This window comes from Schistocerca americana, chromosome 2 (genome assembly GCF_021461395.2).
Source record: "Schistocerca americana isolate TAMUIC-IGC-003095 chromosome 2, iqSchAmer2.1, whole genome shotgun sequence".
In the NCBI taxonomy this organism is placed as follows: Eukaryota; Metazoa; Arthropoda; class Insecta; order Orthoptera; family Acrididae; genus Schistocerca; species Schistocerca americana.
The window spans coordinates 446,048,215-446,064,982 of NC_060120.1; the positions used below are offsets into that span (position 1 = coordinate 446,048,215).

The window sequence follows — 16,768 nt, forward strand, 5'->3', positions numbered from 1 at the left end:
TCATGTGTGTTTATGGCGACTTCACTGTCACACCATGAGTAGGGAACACTGTGTGACAAATCTATCAGTTTTATGTGGTCTAAGTTACTTTTACTGTTCTTCTTCAAATACAGTCGCCTTTTCTTTTTGATTTCGTGATCCAGCTACTCCATACCACAATCGTACATCAACTTATTCTTCTCAACTTCATCTCCAAGCAGGATGATGCTGTAAGAGTGTATCTCACTCTTTCCAGCTAATGAATGATGATCATGTCGTCAAAAATTATCTTCTATATTGTTTCAACTGTTTACATAAATTGTGAAGACAGTTCTGATTATCGATGACTCATAACTTCAGATACATCATTCAGTATGTCTGGCCACACTGAACTCAATTTAAGATCTAAGAGCCTTGCTTTGTCTCAAACATTTACATCTTAGTACTTCGATTTTCTCTTAGATGTTCATGACACCTTCAAGGGGTGCCTTTAAGAAATACGTGTCGATGTCCAGCAAATGTTACTGTGCTCACCACACCGCACATGTTGCCCCTGCTGCGTCACGTTGCTGCATATCCATCATCTGCACAAATCACAGATTGAGGAATGCACACTATTTTTTCATGCTACATGAAATGTTTATAGACGCAACCATCTTTTGCCAGCACGAGGGCCTTCAGTGGAAGATATGTCATTTTTACAAATAATCTATGTTACACTACATTGATTATGTCGTCAGTGTGTGGACCTTTCATGTGAATGAATGCACTTTGCTGTTTTGTAGTAGTTTTGTACTGATAACGCCATGAGTTCTCACCTATGACAGTATTTTCTAGAAAAGAACTGCCCTCATTTAACATTTCAGTCAAGTCGCAGCAAGTGCCGTCTGCATTGTTTTTGTTCAGCTATCGAGGTGTTTGGGGCAGAATTTTACACACACTTTGCCATTGTTTAAAATGTTCTCCAGAGGTGCGAACACTTGATTTAGAGATGTTGCTCTGCTGTGATTTGTGACACAATATTGTTGACACACTATGGCTTCACATCCACTGCTTAACACTGTCTGCTTGCAGCTGACTGGTTGAATGCACCTCTGTTGTTTACAGTTGTTAATTAAAGCTGCCACTATAGTTCCTGCACTGTTATCACTTCTATACCAGGAATAAAATCAGTCTTGGAACTCAGTCTTGGAACTTTTGGACTGACAGAAAATGTTCTATTTCTTAGGCAGCTTTACAATTTAATGCCAGTGCTGATGCATCATGAAAGTAGTGCAATTTGACTGGAAGGAAATGTTATATGCATTGAGACTGAGAGCAAATTGATTTTCACTTGTGTAAATGATAATGGAATTAATCGCAATATAAATTACACCATTATGTTTCATATTGTCATTCTCTTCAGTGATTCTAGTGTGCTATAAGATATGCACAAATAAAAAGATACTTAAGAATATCTTGTGATGTCTTCGTGACCTACAGTTCTGATTTTGTCTTTCTAAGTACAAGACTGAGATTTAAAAAAAAAAAAAAACAACTTTTCCCAGGTTGGAATACTATTTGTATTCTTATGTTATTTGTAAATCTTACACCAAACAACCCAAGTTGATATAGATGAATTTGTTGTGTTATTGAGTTCAGTTGGCAGCAGAAATCGAGTGAGCCAAAGGACAATTAGTTATACAAAGTTGTCTAATCTAATAAAAGGATCACACTGCATGTTCTGAAGATTACTGAGTTCATGTTCATTGGCTCACAGCCAAAAAAAAGTGGTCTTACCCACTGTTGGAACATTCAACAAGGTGTAACTATTTGGAACAGAGGAAAGTTTCTCATTGGATTTCTCATGCAACATTCACTTGTTGTAAACAGAATTGTAAGATGGTCATTTCAGTGGTTGATATTACTTTAATTTCCAAAAAGGCTCTGTATGAATTGAGTTACATCATTTTACATTTGTGGCTTATTCTCCAACCCTGACCATTTGTTGATTCAGCAGCTTTTGACATAAGAGAAGCTTTGCATAAGTTTGTGGTGGTTTGGGCCACCAGTGGTTGTTCAGAAGAAAGGTAGAGCATTAGCACCTGGAGAAGACAGTGGCCATTTGTGTGGGAGCTCTGATTGTGTGAATGGGTGTGAATTTTCTACATCTGATGGACTGATAGCTGAATATATCTAGCTATCCTTTTCACTGTGCTTGTCTGTGACTGAACCCTCCTTTATGTAGTGAATAGCAATCTACCATTTCCAGTGGTTGGTATTCCATCCTGGATTTTACATTGTTTGATTCAGATGAAGAAAACATGTTTTGTAGTGTAAGAAGTACTGAGTAGCGTATGTGGTGTACCCAGTAAAGCATTCTGTATACCCTTGGAAAGGATTCTGTATACCCTTGGAATTGGATCACTTGTTTCCTCTGAAGATCATAAACAAATGTATCCATGCCCTGAAGGTGTGCAGGTGGTGAATAACATGTCACTTACTGAAGCCAGAATTCAGAGTTCCGAGAAAGGTTGCTTGAGAGGGTTACTTCTTACAGATAAAAACAAACACTTGTAATGATATGTTAAATGTGTGTGTACTAATTTGAACTAGTTTAAATGGATCCATGTCGTTTGTTTGTTGGTGTACACTAAAGAATTTTTCATTGCATACTGGAATGCTGTTTTATGCCATCCATAAGGTTTTGAAAGAATAAACAAACTGTTGAAGTGGAATCTGTCCGAAATATTTATCCACCATGTGCTAACCTTGTTTATAAGATGCCCACCTCTGACACATCTGGGAGTGTCCTCAGTCTCAACACTTTAGTGAAGTGCAGGATTGATTAAATAAATACCAATAAACTGAAACATTGGTTAACAAACTGCATTTTAGTAGAAAATTCCGTATTTATGACTATGCTGGTGCAGCACTTGCTTTATAAACGTCACATTGTCGGTAGCGTAGTTTTTATGTCATTGGGAATGGTAACTAAATGTAACCCTGTTGTTCTCTTTATTTTCTATAAATAAAGTTGAAATAATAAACCATAGTCCTTCATCCTATAGTTAAATATTGTTTGAGGAAAACTAAATTTGAAGTAATTGAGAGACTGTTTGAAAGTTCCTTTTATTTTGTACTTAATGTGAAGACAAAGCTGTGAGAAGCAAATTAATACTGCTTCATCAGTTACTGATTTTAAGCTCCTATGTTACATTACCAAGAGTCTTAGCAGAAGCCTTGTACCTATCTGTTATTGAAGCTGTGTACAACTTTGTCGTCTTGAAATCACTGGTCAGCAAACACACATCTGTGAATTGGGGAACATTGTTTGAAGTCTTTGTATGATTAAACACTGTTGTTAATTATTAAAGAATAGTACAGAGGTTTCTTGTCTTGCAAGCAAATAAGTGTGACAATTTAAACAGCTCACCTTTTATGCTTCAGATTATAGGCAGTTTAAGTAACAATTCAGCTGTTCGTTGTAACACAACAGAAAATGTCATATATATTGACCCAACAGTCTTTCAACAGATCGAAAAACTCAGCAAAGAATAGCATTAATGTACACCAAGGGGTCAGCAAAGAAGAAACACAGTTGTTCCTATCACCCCCACACGTTCCCCCTTTTGAAAGTCCCACAGCTTGGCAGCACCATTGATATTTAATCTTTGGCAGTGGCTTCATCAAGAAATCATCTGGCTGCTTGATGGTTCTGATCTATTTGATGCTGAACTTTCTCAGATGATTAGCTCACAAATATTGGTGCCTTAAATCACCATGTTTTGTTAGTGTGATGCAGACTGTTGTGACTAAGTGCAGTGGCACCCCTTTAATCACAGAACACACTTATTGGTTTCCCGCAGTGTTGGACATTCATTTCATGGGGTAATCCTTGAAGATATATTGTTTGTTGTGCTGCTGTTGATAGGGTCATATACAGGGTTATTACTAATGATTGAAGCGATTTCACAGCTCTACAATAACTTTACTATTTGAGATATTTTCACAATGCTTTGCACACTCAAAAAGTTTTTTTAGGCATTCACAAATGTTCGATATGTGCCCCTTCAGTGATTCGGCAGACATCAAGCCGATAATCAAGTTCCTCCCACACTCGGCGCAGCATGTCCCCATCAATGAGTTCGAAAGCATCGTTGATGTGAGCTCGCAGTTCTGGCACGTTTCTTGGTAGAGGAGGTTTAAACACTGAGTCTTTCACATAACCCCACAGAAAGAAATCGCATGGGGTTAAGTCGGGAGAGCATGGAGGCCATGACATGAATTGCTGATCATGATCTCCACCACGACCGATCCATCGGTTTTCCAATCTCCTGTTTAAGAAATGCCGAACATCATGATGGAAGTGCGGTGGAGCACCATCCTGTTGAAAGATGAAGTCGGCGCTGTCGGTCTCCAGTTGTGGCATGAGCCAATTTTCCAGCATGTCCAGATACACGTGTCCTGTAATGTTTTTTTCGCAGAAGAAAAAGGGGCCGTAAACTTTAAACCGTGAGATTGCACAAAACACGTTAACTTTTGGTGAATTGCGAATTTGCTGCACGAATGCGTGAGGATTCTCTACTGCCCAGATTCGCACATTGTGTCTGTTCACTTCACCATTAAGAAAAAATGTTGCTTCATCAGTGAAAACAAGTTTCGCCGAGCGAGGTGGTGCTGTGGTTAGCACACTGGACTCGCATTCGTGAGGACGACGGTTCAATCCCGTCTCCGGCCATCCTGATTTAGGTTTTCCGTGATTTCCCTAAATCGTTTCAGGCCAATGCCGGGATGGTTCCTTTGAAAGGGCACGGCCGATTTCCTTCCCCATCCTTCCCTAACCCAAGCTTGCGCTCCGTCTCTAATGACCTCGTTGTCGACGGGACGTTAAACACCACTAACCTAACCTAACCTAAAACAAGTTTCGCACTGAACGCATCCTCTTCCATGAGCTGTTGCAACCGCGCCGAAAATTCAAAGCGTTTGACTTTGTCATTGGGTGTCAGGGCTCGTAGCAGTTGTAAATGGTAAGGCTTCTGCTTTAGCCTTTTCCGTAAGATTTTCCAAACCGTTGGCTGTGGTACGTTTAGCTCCCTGCTTGCTTTATTCGTCGACTTCCGCGGGCTACGCGTGAAACTCGGCCGCACGCGTTCAACTGTTTCTTCGCTCGCTGCAGGCCGACCCGTTGATTTCCCCTTACAGAGGCATCCAGAAGCTTTAAACTGCGCATATCATCGCCGAATGGAGTTAGCAGTTGGTGGATCTTTGTTGAACTTCATCCTGAAGTGTCGTTGCACTGTTATGACTGACTGATTCAGTGAAATTACCGACCCAGCTAACTTAAAATACAGCTATTGTTGATAGAGATCTGATACATAATCGGCATCACAGAAGCTTTCAATTTGTTGCTTCATATTAGGTCATCTAAATACACTATCCAGTGGCAAATTTTTAATCCCTTCAGCACTCAGTCTAAGAAACACTAGAATGTTGCTGGTGCATTCTTTAAAACGAATGACACTCTTCTACACTGAGAATGTTCCCAAGGTACTGGAAACACAGTCTTTAATCTATCCTCTGGATCAACTCCAAATGATGGTATCTACTCCTCAAGTCCGTCATCTAGAAATAACGGCACTGCCCACGATTATCTACATCTACATGACTAGTCTGCAATTCACATTTAAGTGCTTGGCAGAGGGTTCATCGAACCACAATCATACTATCTCTCTACCATTCCACTCCCGAACAGCGCGTGGGAAAAACGAACACCTAAACCTTTCTGTTCGAGCTCTGATTTCTCTTATTTTATTTTGATGATCATTCCTACCTATGTAGGTTGGGCTCAACAAAATATTTTCGCATTCGGAAGAGAGAGTTGGTGACTGAAATTTCGTAAATAGATCTTGCTGCGATGAAAAACGTCTTTGCTTTAATGGCTTCCATCCCAACTCGCGTATCATATCTGCCACACTCTCTCCCCTATTACGTGATAATATAAAACGAGCTGCCCTTTTTTGCACCCTTTCGATGTCCTCCGTCAATCCCACCCGGTAAGGATCCCACACCGCGCAGCAATATTCTAACAGAGGACGAACGACTGTAGTGTAAGCTGTCTCTTTAGTGGACTTGTTGCATCTTCTAAGTGTCCTGCCAATGAAACGCAACCTTTGGCTCGCCTTCCCCACAATATTATCTATGTGGTCTTTCCAACTGAAGTTGTTCGTAATTTTAACACCCAGGTACTTAGTTGAATTGACAGCCTTGAGAATTGTACTATTTATCGAGTAATCGAATTCCAACGGATTTCTTTTTGAGCTCATGTGGATCACCTCACACTTTTCGATATTTAGCGTCAACTGCCACCTGTCACACCATACAGCAATCTTTTCTAAATCGCTTTGCAACTGATACTGGTCTTTGGATGACCTTAGTGGACGGTAAGTTACAGCATCATCTGCGAACAACCGAAGAGAACTGCTCAGATTGTCACCCAGGTCACTTATATAGATCAGGAACAGCAGAGGTCCCAGGACACTTCCCTGGGGAACACGTGATATCACTTCAGTTTTACTCGATGATTTGCCGTCTATTACTACGAACTGCGACCTTCCTGACAAGAAATCACGAATCCAGTCGCACAACTGAGACGATACCCCATAGGCGCGCAGCTTGATTAGAAGTCGCTTGTGAGGAACAGTGTCAAAAGCTTTCCGGAAATCTAGAAATACGGAATCAACCTGAGATCCCCTGTCGATAGCGGCCATTACTTCGTGCGAATAAAGAGCTAGCTGCGTTGCACAAGAACAATGTTTTCTGAAACCATGCTGATTACGTATCAATAGATCATTCCCTTCGAGGTGATTCATAGTGTTTGAATACAGTTTATGCTCCAAAACCCTACTCCAAACCGACGTCAATGATATAGGTCTGTAGTTCGATGGATTACTCCTACTACCCTTCTTAAACAATGGTGCAACTTGCGCAATTTTCCAATCTGTATGTACAGATCTATCAGTGAGTGAGCGGTTGTATATGATTGCTAAGTAATCTGAAAGGAACCTAATCAGTATACCATCTGGACCTGAAGACTTGCCCGTATCAAGCGATTTGAGTTGCTTTGCAACCCCTAAGGTATCTACTTTTAAGAAACTCATGCTAGCAGCTGTTCTTGTTTCTAATTCTGGAATATTCCATTTGTTTTCCCTGGTGAAGGAATTTCGGAAAACTGCGTTCAAGGACTCCGTTTTAGCGGCACAGTCGTCGGTAACAGTACCATCAGCACTGCGCAGCGAAGGTATTGACTGCGTCTTGCCGCTTGTGTACTTCACATACGACCAGAATTTCTTCGGATTTTCTACCGAATTTTGAGACAATGGTTCGTTGTGGAACCTATTAAAGGCATCTCAATGGTTTCTGTGATGTGTGGACTGAAGTAAGCACATGTTGTTGTCTTATTGTTGCAGTAAGTGACAGTAGCTGCAGCAGCCTTACTTGAACTGTTTGTAGACTTTCTTTGTACAACCACCCTTCCCTCCCGCCTATGGGCTACTACTCTCCTCTATTATGCCATCAGCTACTACTGATTTATATGCTCTTCTAAAATCAGTTGCAGATACCTTGGTATTCTTCCCCTCAGATGCTTAACTTTCTCATACAATGCAGTCTCAGCAGCATCCTGTGCCGTTTCATAGCTTACACCTTTGTGCAACAATCTTCCTCTTCTGGGATTGCTAACATTGCCACTAATGTTCCCTTTAACAACTCAGCCTACTCAGTGCCAAAATTGTCCACGTTGATGGGTATTAGCTTGCTGCCATCTTTTTCTGTACACATCCAATACTTTATCTTAATAAACAACATGCCATATCCAACACATCACTATCCTCCTCTGTTTCCACTACACACAATGTACGGACTGCTAAGTCAGGCTCCACACTCATCCACAGCAACTTTTCAGTGCCATTTGATTAAGCCTTAATGTCACTGATCGTGGTTTAACAGGATTTCCTTGTTCAACAGATGCTCCTCGCAACAGTCACCCTTGGCAACAGCTTTCCATAGGTGGATGTCTTCCCACTAAGTTCCACCACACACAGTTGGAGGTCAATTATGGCACCATGCTGATGGAGAAAGTCGAACCCTAGGATCGTGCTGTAGCCCTCGCTTACATGAGACAATGCTTCTACACACTGCCTCGATGTGGTTGCCTCCAATTGAAAACTCACCATTACCAAGCCCAGTGGCCATATATCATTATCATCCACCTCACGCAAATTATAATATGGTTAGTCCTATTGCCTCCTACCCAGTAAATCTCTCGAGGCCACTGAAACGTGCATTTCTATGTCCAACAGAAGCATATGCTTTTTACCATCTATTACACCCACTATGGCATGTTCTGCATCTTCAGTCATATTTACTGCATTTCTTTTTGCTAGGAAGGCTGTATGGCAGTTCTTGGGTCCCAATTTCAGTTTAATGGGTGCTTATTAACACCCACACACCACCCCTGCTAATATTACCATAATACTGCCAATTGTTCATACCACCCATATTGTTCTGTTGTTAGCAGCATTACCTCTGGGTATGCCCCATACGCCCAAAATTAAAATATCTTATATTCAGAGCAATCACTTTCATTGATCTTTTACCTTGGTTGCAACATCAATATCCTCAAATTCCATTGCTAACCTAACTGGTGCATGGAGATTACTAGGTGGACCAGTGTGCGTCATCCTAGAGATTTGTGGTGCTAAGCATGCCAGGAAAGCATAGTGTGCCCTTTGCTCAGCTTCCTGTACCACCACCTGATTTGCCTCATCACTTTTCATTAATTCATACATATACACATTAAATTTCCTTTTCCTGTGTGCCAAATTCTGTGTGGCTTCATTGGGCCTCTTAGCAGTTATATTTAACTGCTCAGGAAAAAACTGCACACAGTTCTGCTTCTTATCTTTGCATCAATCCTTGACTGCGTTGCTCAGAAGCGTCCCCCTTGTCTAGTGACTCCATGCATTGTACAAAGGATTTCGCTTCTCTTAAAAGGCACAATTTTGTTATTTTGCAGCAGTACTCATCCAGTGAACCCCCTATTTCAGCCAATGACAAATGATCCCTCCTCAAATAACACATCAGATGACCTACTGGAAAAGGGAATAGCAAGGTTTGCAACTACTAGATGTACTTCTAGACTCGGACATTTCAACAACCACAACTCCTTATCCTTCTGTGCTAGCTTTTTGTTCACAAATGTTTTGTCTGCTCTCAACTGCGCTGCCTCATTCACTAATGATTGTATAGCTGCCTGATCGATGTGTGCCTGGTTCTGCAATTGCATTATGCTTACTCATGCTCATGAATTCCATAATGGCCACCCAACAGTAAAAAGAACAGAAGACGCTTTAGTTCATAACACTACCACAGTTATTTCTTATGGCTAGTCACGAGTTAATCATCGACTCCCCATATTGCGTAACCATGTGGCCAAAATGACGACGCATAAAACAAACTACTGCCACAGATTTGGCACCATGGGCAGAGTGCCCAAGTAAATTTCACTGTGCACATTGCACAGGCTCCAGTCACAGATCCTTAAAATTCCCTTCACTTTGTGACAACCAAGGTTCCTCCAGCCTCACAAACATAACTTTGCAGTTATGATGGCTCGTAACTCTTGACCCCACGATCGTCACAAGAGCACAAACAGAGTTTCACTCACCCGTAAACAAAGGTTCTGTTGGCTTCAGTTCAAATATCACACTGCTGGGATGTAGTACAATCTCTTCTGTCCATTGGTGGTGACGTCAGCTCTGCTGACAACTCTCTGTAGGTGGAGTGCCAGACCTGTGGGTCCCAGTGACAGACTGGTAATTGAGAGAAATACTTTATTATACTTCAGTTACAGAACTTGTCATTGTCAGTGTGAGACGGACATGCCCCACTCCAGCACTGTGGGCCGGCAGTGGCCAGCAGATGGCTGGCTTCTGCCCCATGCAAAGAAGTACATCAGAGTCTTGCTGTGCTGACACCTGTCTGGTAGCAACCCAGCAGCCCATCAGTTGACGAAGGCCATGACTCAGCAGTCCTCTCCTTCTTGTGCTGCTACTGCTTTCCACTTTTGAACACCCATGCTTAGGTGATTCAGGCCTGGCTCACATTCGCGAAGTCGGTGAGGGAAGACTGCTGTGCACAAGACATGACCCGCTGCCGCCTTGGCAGGACTCTGGCCGCGACAGGTGCGAAAGGCAAGTCAGCAGTGCTGTGACACTTATCTCCCATACAGTGGACTTTGTGCGAAAGGCAACTGATGCGGCACAGTCTCAAAACCATTGGTGAAGCTGGCAGTGCCCAGTTCCATCACCTACTGTAGCCCTGGCATCGTGATAGTGCTGCTGGACTTAGAATGAATCTGCCTCAAAATTCTTGGTTAGTTATACTGCTCTGTGGTGTCATGTAGCTCATAATGTGGTTCTTGTTCTGGTGTGGTGGCACATTACTGCTCACACTGTCTATTACTGGTGCACAGTGCAGATTCCACTGAGCTGGGCTGGGCTCATCTCACAATCACATTGCATACATGTTGCTGTAACCTGTGTGTCACCACATTGCATTTACCAGATAGCTAAAAGTTTTGCATGGAACTAGGTAGCTATGTTTCACATTTAATTTTATATACCCTAGATTTTTATAGTGAAATGTGTACTACAGTTGATGAGAAAATAACAGCTATCAATAAAACCATAAACTTCCAATCATTGTAGATGGGCCATACCAGTCAACTTATCAAAATTAGATAGTGATTATCCACAAAAAAAACCATCTGGTCCATTCAGCTAGTTCGGCACAAAAAAATCATAAACATTAATTTTTATTAACAAAAATAAAATGGCACCATATTAAACACAGGCAAAGTATAACTAAAGAGGTAAAGTGATGACAAATTATGCCACACAAGTATAGTGATCGTGATTCATCAGTTTCTGAACAGATAATTCATTATAGATATGGAAATTCACAAATAATTTCTGGTATCATAATCTATTGGATATTGACTCAAATCATTCCTTTAAGAGATTATTAAGTCTACTTGGTTATGAATGAAATTCACATACACCCTGTTGCCAGGAACACAGATTGTCGAAACTATTTATTCCATGATAGTTGCATGAGAGGCCAGCCATGAAAATGGCAAACTATTTACGATGTCACCAAAGAAAAAACATTTGTTTCCAACAATTTACGTAAGTTTCAGCTCTTTGGATTTCTTAACACTTGTAAGAATGTCTTAGCTTGTCTGATTGTCTCAAGAGTTATTTCATGCCTGTTTTAATTTTACTATATTAAAGCTGAAATTTCAGCTTGTAAGACAATAAGTTTTAGCACTTTCTGGTTAATATAGTTTCTTACTGTGTGTTCTTTCTAGTATATAGTACATAGTTATAATTCTTAAGTGATTCACTATTTGGAACTTCTCTTCTGTAGGAACTGTGGACAGTCTATACTTCAGTGAAGTCAGAAAGTGGAAAAGGTGCCCGTATGCCACCGCTGGAGGTGTGTGTTGTGTGTGGACAGGTTATCGCCACAGATGATGCACGACAGCACAAGGCAGCACACCACCTGGATAACCAGTTTCCAGCTCTCGGCACTCATAAGCCTGGGACAGTAGCTGCTCCATCGACGACTCCTACCTGGGTTCGGAGGCAATAGCCATTTGTAGCGTTGTCTGTTATAATGGATTGTAGAGAGTACAGTTGACTGATGTTATGCTCAAATTTCCCATCTGCCCATGTCCTTCAAAAGGTTTGTTACCACAAGTGATTTGTCTGATTCACATGATACTTCGGTTGGCACTACAGTAAGGACTGCAAGTGATTCTTGAGGACTGTGGTACTTTCTTTGCTGTGCAGCACCAGAATTTGTATTTGAAATATCTGTTGGGTAATTAAGTCCAAATGCAATGGGTCCATCATCTGATATTAATGCCATTTTTCTTCTGTTTGCTACACAATATCTGTGTAAAGTGAATGTGTATTGGTAAGTTCAGGCATATTTATTGTCTTTTTTTGTTATTTTTCTGGGAATTTTTCTAGAAATACAAAACCTTGCCATTTAATGTAATATTGTATCCAAGAGCAGTCGTAACAGATAAATGTGTGATACATCAGTGAAAAATAAAACTTTTTTATATTAATAGCCCTATTTTTAGACATGAACTGTAAGAAGTCACATGTGTTGCTTCAGTTCACATTACAAAGAAACTAAACAAAATGTGTGCAAGTAGTGAAGTTTGTTCAATATCACGACCCTCTCCGAAAAATATTTTCAACGACTGGAAGTGTGGAGTATACCAATTATTTAGTTTTACCTCTTAGTGACATTTTGGAAACTGCTATTGTCAGTGGTTAAGTTTTTAGTTTTTCTCTGCATTCCTGTTTTCAAACATGAGAAGTATCAGAATTTCCTTTCATTCCTTATTATTTTCATTACTTTTACAAACAGTCTAGTGTGTGAGAAAGGATTTAAGGGAGAGGAGACTATAAAGTAAACAAACGAACATTCTGATTTATGAAATGCTATAAGAGATTTGTACAACGCTACTTCTATTTCTTGGGTTAGCTGTTAAGATGTTTTTTTGTTTTATGTTTTACTGGTACTCTAGCACCAACTGACCGTACTGAGATTTGACTATATTCCTTAAGATTACATTTATTGTGTAACAGAAAGTTGTGCTGTAAAAGCATCATTCTTCAATAATTGCTGTGTGTGTGTGTGTGTGTGTGTGTGTGTGTGTGTGTGTGTGTGTGTGTGTGGGCGCGCGCGCGCAGGGGAGGGGATTTCAGTTGGAGAGCTCCCCACCTCCTGTTCAGACATAGCAACAGAATGGTCACTCCACTGCTTGGTGTGAATTCTTATGTGCTTCATTACTCCAAGTGGTATTTTAATTAATGCTGATTAACCATTGGACATTTGTTTCAACCTGTGGATAACAAAGCAAATATTCTGAGCTGCAGCTGTTCAAATGTACTACACTTGTCTCTCAAGAGCACTGTGGCAGATGAAATGAAAGAAGGTATTTTATCACTATGTGCCTAAATTGTTCATTGTACCATTTCAGCCAAAGTTTAGGCTACTGCTGATTTGCCATTGTTGGAGAATGAATGAGGGCTTTGTCTTGTAATGTATTTCTACTGTTGTTTATACTATATGTAAATATATACATAAATAATTGTTGCATAACATTTGTTCTAAAAGAAATTATTTTAAACCTGATTTATTTATTAAATAAAAGTAATATTTCTGTAATTGTCACTTGCTTATTCTTACTCTCTGTTTCTCTCAAATGAATTTACACGTGTGTTGCCAAAGAATCCCACACCCCTCTTGATATGAACTGCACCACACAGGGATAACGGACTACAAATGGAAGCTAGTGCCGCAACTAACCATGGAGCTAGTCATTGATCAAATGTGGTGCTGCCAATGCCGTCTTCCGTGTCATTCGTCTTAAGAGTCATCAGGAACATGGGTAATCATCATCATGTTGTAGCTAAAGTATAATTTGTCAAAGAGGGGCACCTACTAGTCAGCTTGCCGCTGCTTGTTTTTGTGGCTCACTCTAGAAGTGTTGGAAACATTGGGTTCCACTGCTCCACTGAACGTTGCTTAACAACCTACCCTCTGTTTCATGTAAGTGATTATAATTTCTTGAGCAACGTTTTAGAAATGGTAGCACTACTACACACATACTTTACTCTCCAACCAGTCTCAAGTGTAAGACCAGGTAGGAGCTCTTTAGTCATACCATTTCTGCAGTCTGTGGATCGTTTGTAATGCACTACATTGAAGTGTATTGTGGGTCTTTAACCATTTGAGGAATGAAATAAAGCAACTGTTGTGGTTGTAATTTTCCAGAAAAACGGGCATTAATACTTGAGCCCTTAGTTCAGAGGTCACTACTCAAAGATCACATGAGCTACAATGTTCCTAGTGTAATAATCAGGAGATCTTAATTTGATGTGCCTCTCCTAAAAATCAAAAACTTAAAAGTTTTACACTTTTCAGGTGTTCAATTTTTTGCAAATATTAGTATATGTCATCTAGGAATAGATCTTGGAAGACTAGATTCTACCATTTTCTTGGAGTTGGTTGTATGGGGGAAGGAGAGATATGGTACCTTCACAAAGAATACTGTTTAAATCAAATAGCTGGATAAGGACTGCAGAGAAAGGTAAATACACCAAAGTAGCATAACAGAATCCATAAAAATGAATAATAAGAAACCATGGAAAAGATGTCAATGGCTAATGGCTTTCATCTTTTCCATATACATAAGATTAAAACAAAGTACCATGCCTCCTCACATCACAATGTTTTCCTCCTGCGCAAACTCCCAAAATCTCTGCAGTTTCTTCGTCCAGTTGACAGCAAGACATGTCAGGCAAACTTTCATATTTTATTACTTGACCATGTCATTTGTGGCATAAATACTTAATGAAAGTTTTTAATACCTTGCAACCTACTTACAGTATTATATTCATCGTATTATGATTTCATTAACTGCCTGTGCATAATTCTTAACTGCCTATTCTCTATGGTCCCTTTTCATTAGTCTTCTATGCTGTAATTCATGACTATTTAATCATTAATTTTTAATGAGCTTCATCCCCATAATACTTTGAAATCCTGAGCCCATTTATGGCTGATTGTCTCCTTCAGTGGAATCATGAGCTATATTTATACATTTTTCATTCATAATGAAAATATGTGGCGATGTCCTTGTTAAATTATTACGGATTGGAACACACACTGGAAAACAATTCAGAACTCAACAACTATGTAATGAAATTGTTTCACATTAGGTTACTAGAGTATTTCATTTCAATACACATGAAGTCAGCAGTAGAGTAGCAATATAACCAGTCCCTCATCAGCAAGACAGGAAAATTTTGGAGAGGGAGTGATATCTTTTTGAAAGAAAAATGCAATCCTCGACTGCAAGAAAAATGGAATGTTACTTGTAAACTTATTGTGCAATATCTACTGGAAATTGCTTGTTTTTACTGTTAAAATACTGTAGGTCATCCACTGTAGTGAGACAGGGGTGGAAAAACTGGGATGTACCGTGGAAACAAAACTGAGTTCTGTCGACGAAAGATTAGTGTGTACAGCATACGATTTGTGTTCTTGCTCTATGATGCAGCAGCACATTTGCAGGTATCCTAATCTGGGGTCAGTTGCCTGAAAGTCAGTGTGGCACACAGGTATTAATTCACTTTCTACTGCAGGTACCTCTGTGAATAAATTTAAAAAGTATCTTGCTGTTAATTTTGAAACGTCCAGCCGCTGTCCACTCTTCCCATTCAAACCCACATTATTACAAGTCCAGTAGGACATGTGAAGCACTTTGAAAAACTGAGTACTGTTCAGTATGGGTGAATGACTGAATTACTTTGTTTACACGCAACACAGCTTGGAGTATACGAATTTTGGAAACTAATTTTATGTATTAGGTTTGATTCAATTTTGTTAGGTTAATCAAATATCAGGTTCCAAGTGTCAGTTATGTTACACAAATAGTATCTGTCGGTAATCAGTTTTTATGATTTAGTCAGCAAACAGAAATCAGGTTATCAGCAGTCACTTTGTAATAAATCGGCCTATTTGTGTGTGTGTGTGTGTGTGTGTGTGTGTGTGTGTGTGTGTGTGTGTGTGTGTTGCTTTTTCAAACCCCACGATTAATTTTAACCAAATTTGGTACACAAACAGCAAGCATTGAGTATCAGCATGTGGATTTTATAACCTTCTAGCACCAATAAGTGGAAATGTGGCAAAAATTTGTGCCTTCAGGCCCTGCTATATAGCCTGTTTTGCATGATTGGCATGTTGTGTGGTTATAGTATTGGCCTGCTTTATTGGTGTGCTTTGCAGAACAGCCTACACATGAGGGGCAAGAAGTGGTTGTCCAGCCCCTGATGTGGAGGCTGCCCTGAGAAACTTGACTGTTGTGGGAGTAATATCTCCCTACTTTATCAAACTATTTTGTGGGGACTAGACATGAGGATGAGCACAGATAGATGAAGGCTGAAATAAACAGAGGAGGAAATGGTCAGAGAGAGAGGAGACTCGGGTGAATGGATAGGGGGAAGGTGGCAGGAGGGGATGTAATCTGTAGCGATGTGTGGGTTCAGAAGGCAGAGGATGAGAGATACAACAACAACAACAGTTACGCGAAAACCTTTTACTTAAGTAAATGAGTTGGCGAACACACTTGCAGTGAGATCCAGTGTGTCTGAATGCTTAGCCAAGCCAATTATACTGTAATCTCTGATAGAGGCTGCGTATTTGCAGGTGTTAACACAAAGCTGAAGGGAACCTCTTATCATCTTCGATAGTGGCATTGGTTGCAGCGGCGTAGGAGGGTGTGTCCACAGGACAGTCATCGGTTGACAGCTGCATTTGCTATGTGGCTGCCTTATAGCTGTACTGCAAATGTTTAGTGCCAACCTTTGAATTACAAATAGACAAGCATGTTTTGGTGTTTATGGTGAACGCCTACACATTCCATCCCCTCAAACCTCCTCACCGTCATTGGTTTCTGGCTTTGCTGGTAATGGGGGGGGGGGGGGGGGAGGGGGGGGAAGAGGAGTCTTGACACAGGTGTCACTGAGGAGGCAGGAGCCGGAACCATGGTCATTTAGGAACACCGGCCAAAAATCCAGTCACAGGATGTACACCATTCATCTAGACACGGAGCATCATTCTGGAATTGGCAATGACACAACGGCAACTGTAGGTCCTTGTA

The 16,768-nt window shown here is 40.5% G+C and overlaps 1 protein-coding gene across 1 annotated transcript in view; it reads left to right on the forward strand.

The window, feature by feature from the left end:
• Positions 1–13,275, forward strand: part of LOC124594981 (E3 ubiquitin-protein ligase ZNF598) — a 77,087-nt gene extending 63,812 nt beyond the window's left edge. The window contains exon 7 of the mRNA XM_047133512.1: positions 11,449–13,275. Within this exon, the coding sequence (XP_046989468.1) occupies positions 11,449–11,673 (225 nt within the window). The 3' untranslated portion in view covers positions 11,674–13,275. The remainder of the gene's footprint in view (positions 1–11,448) is intronic.
• Positions 13,276–16,768: the final 3,493 nt, after the last annotated feature.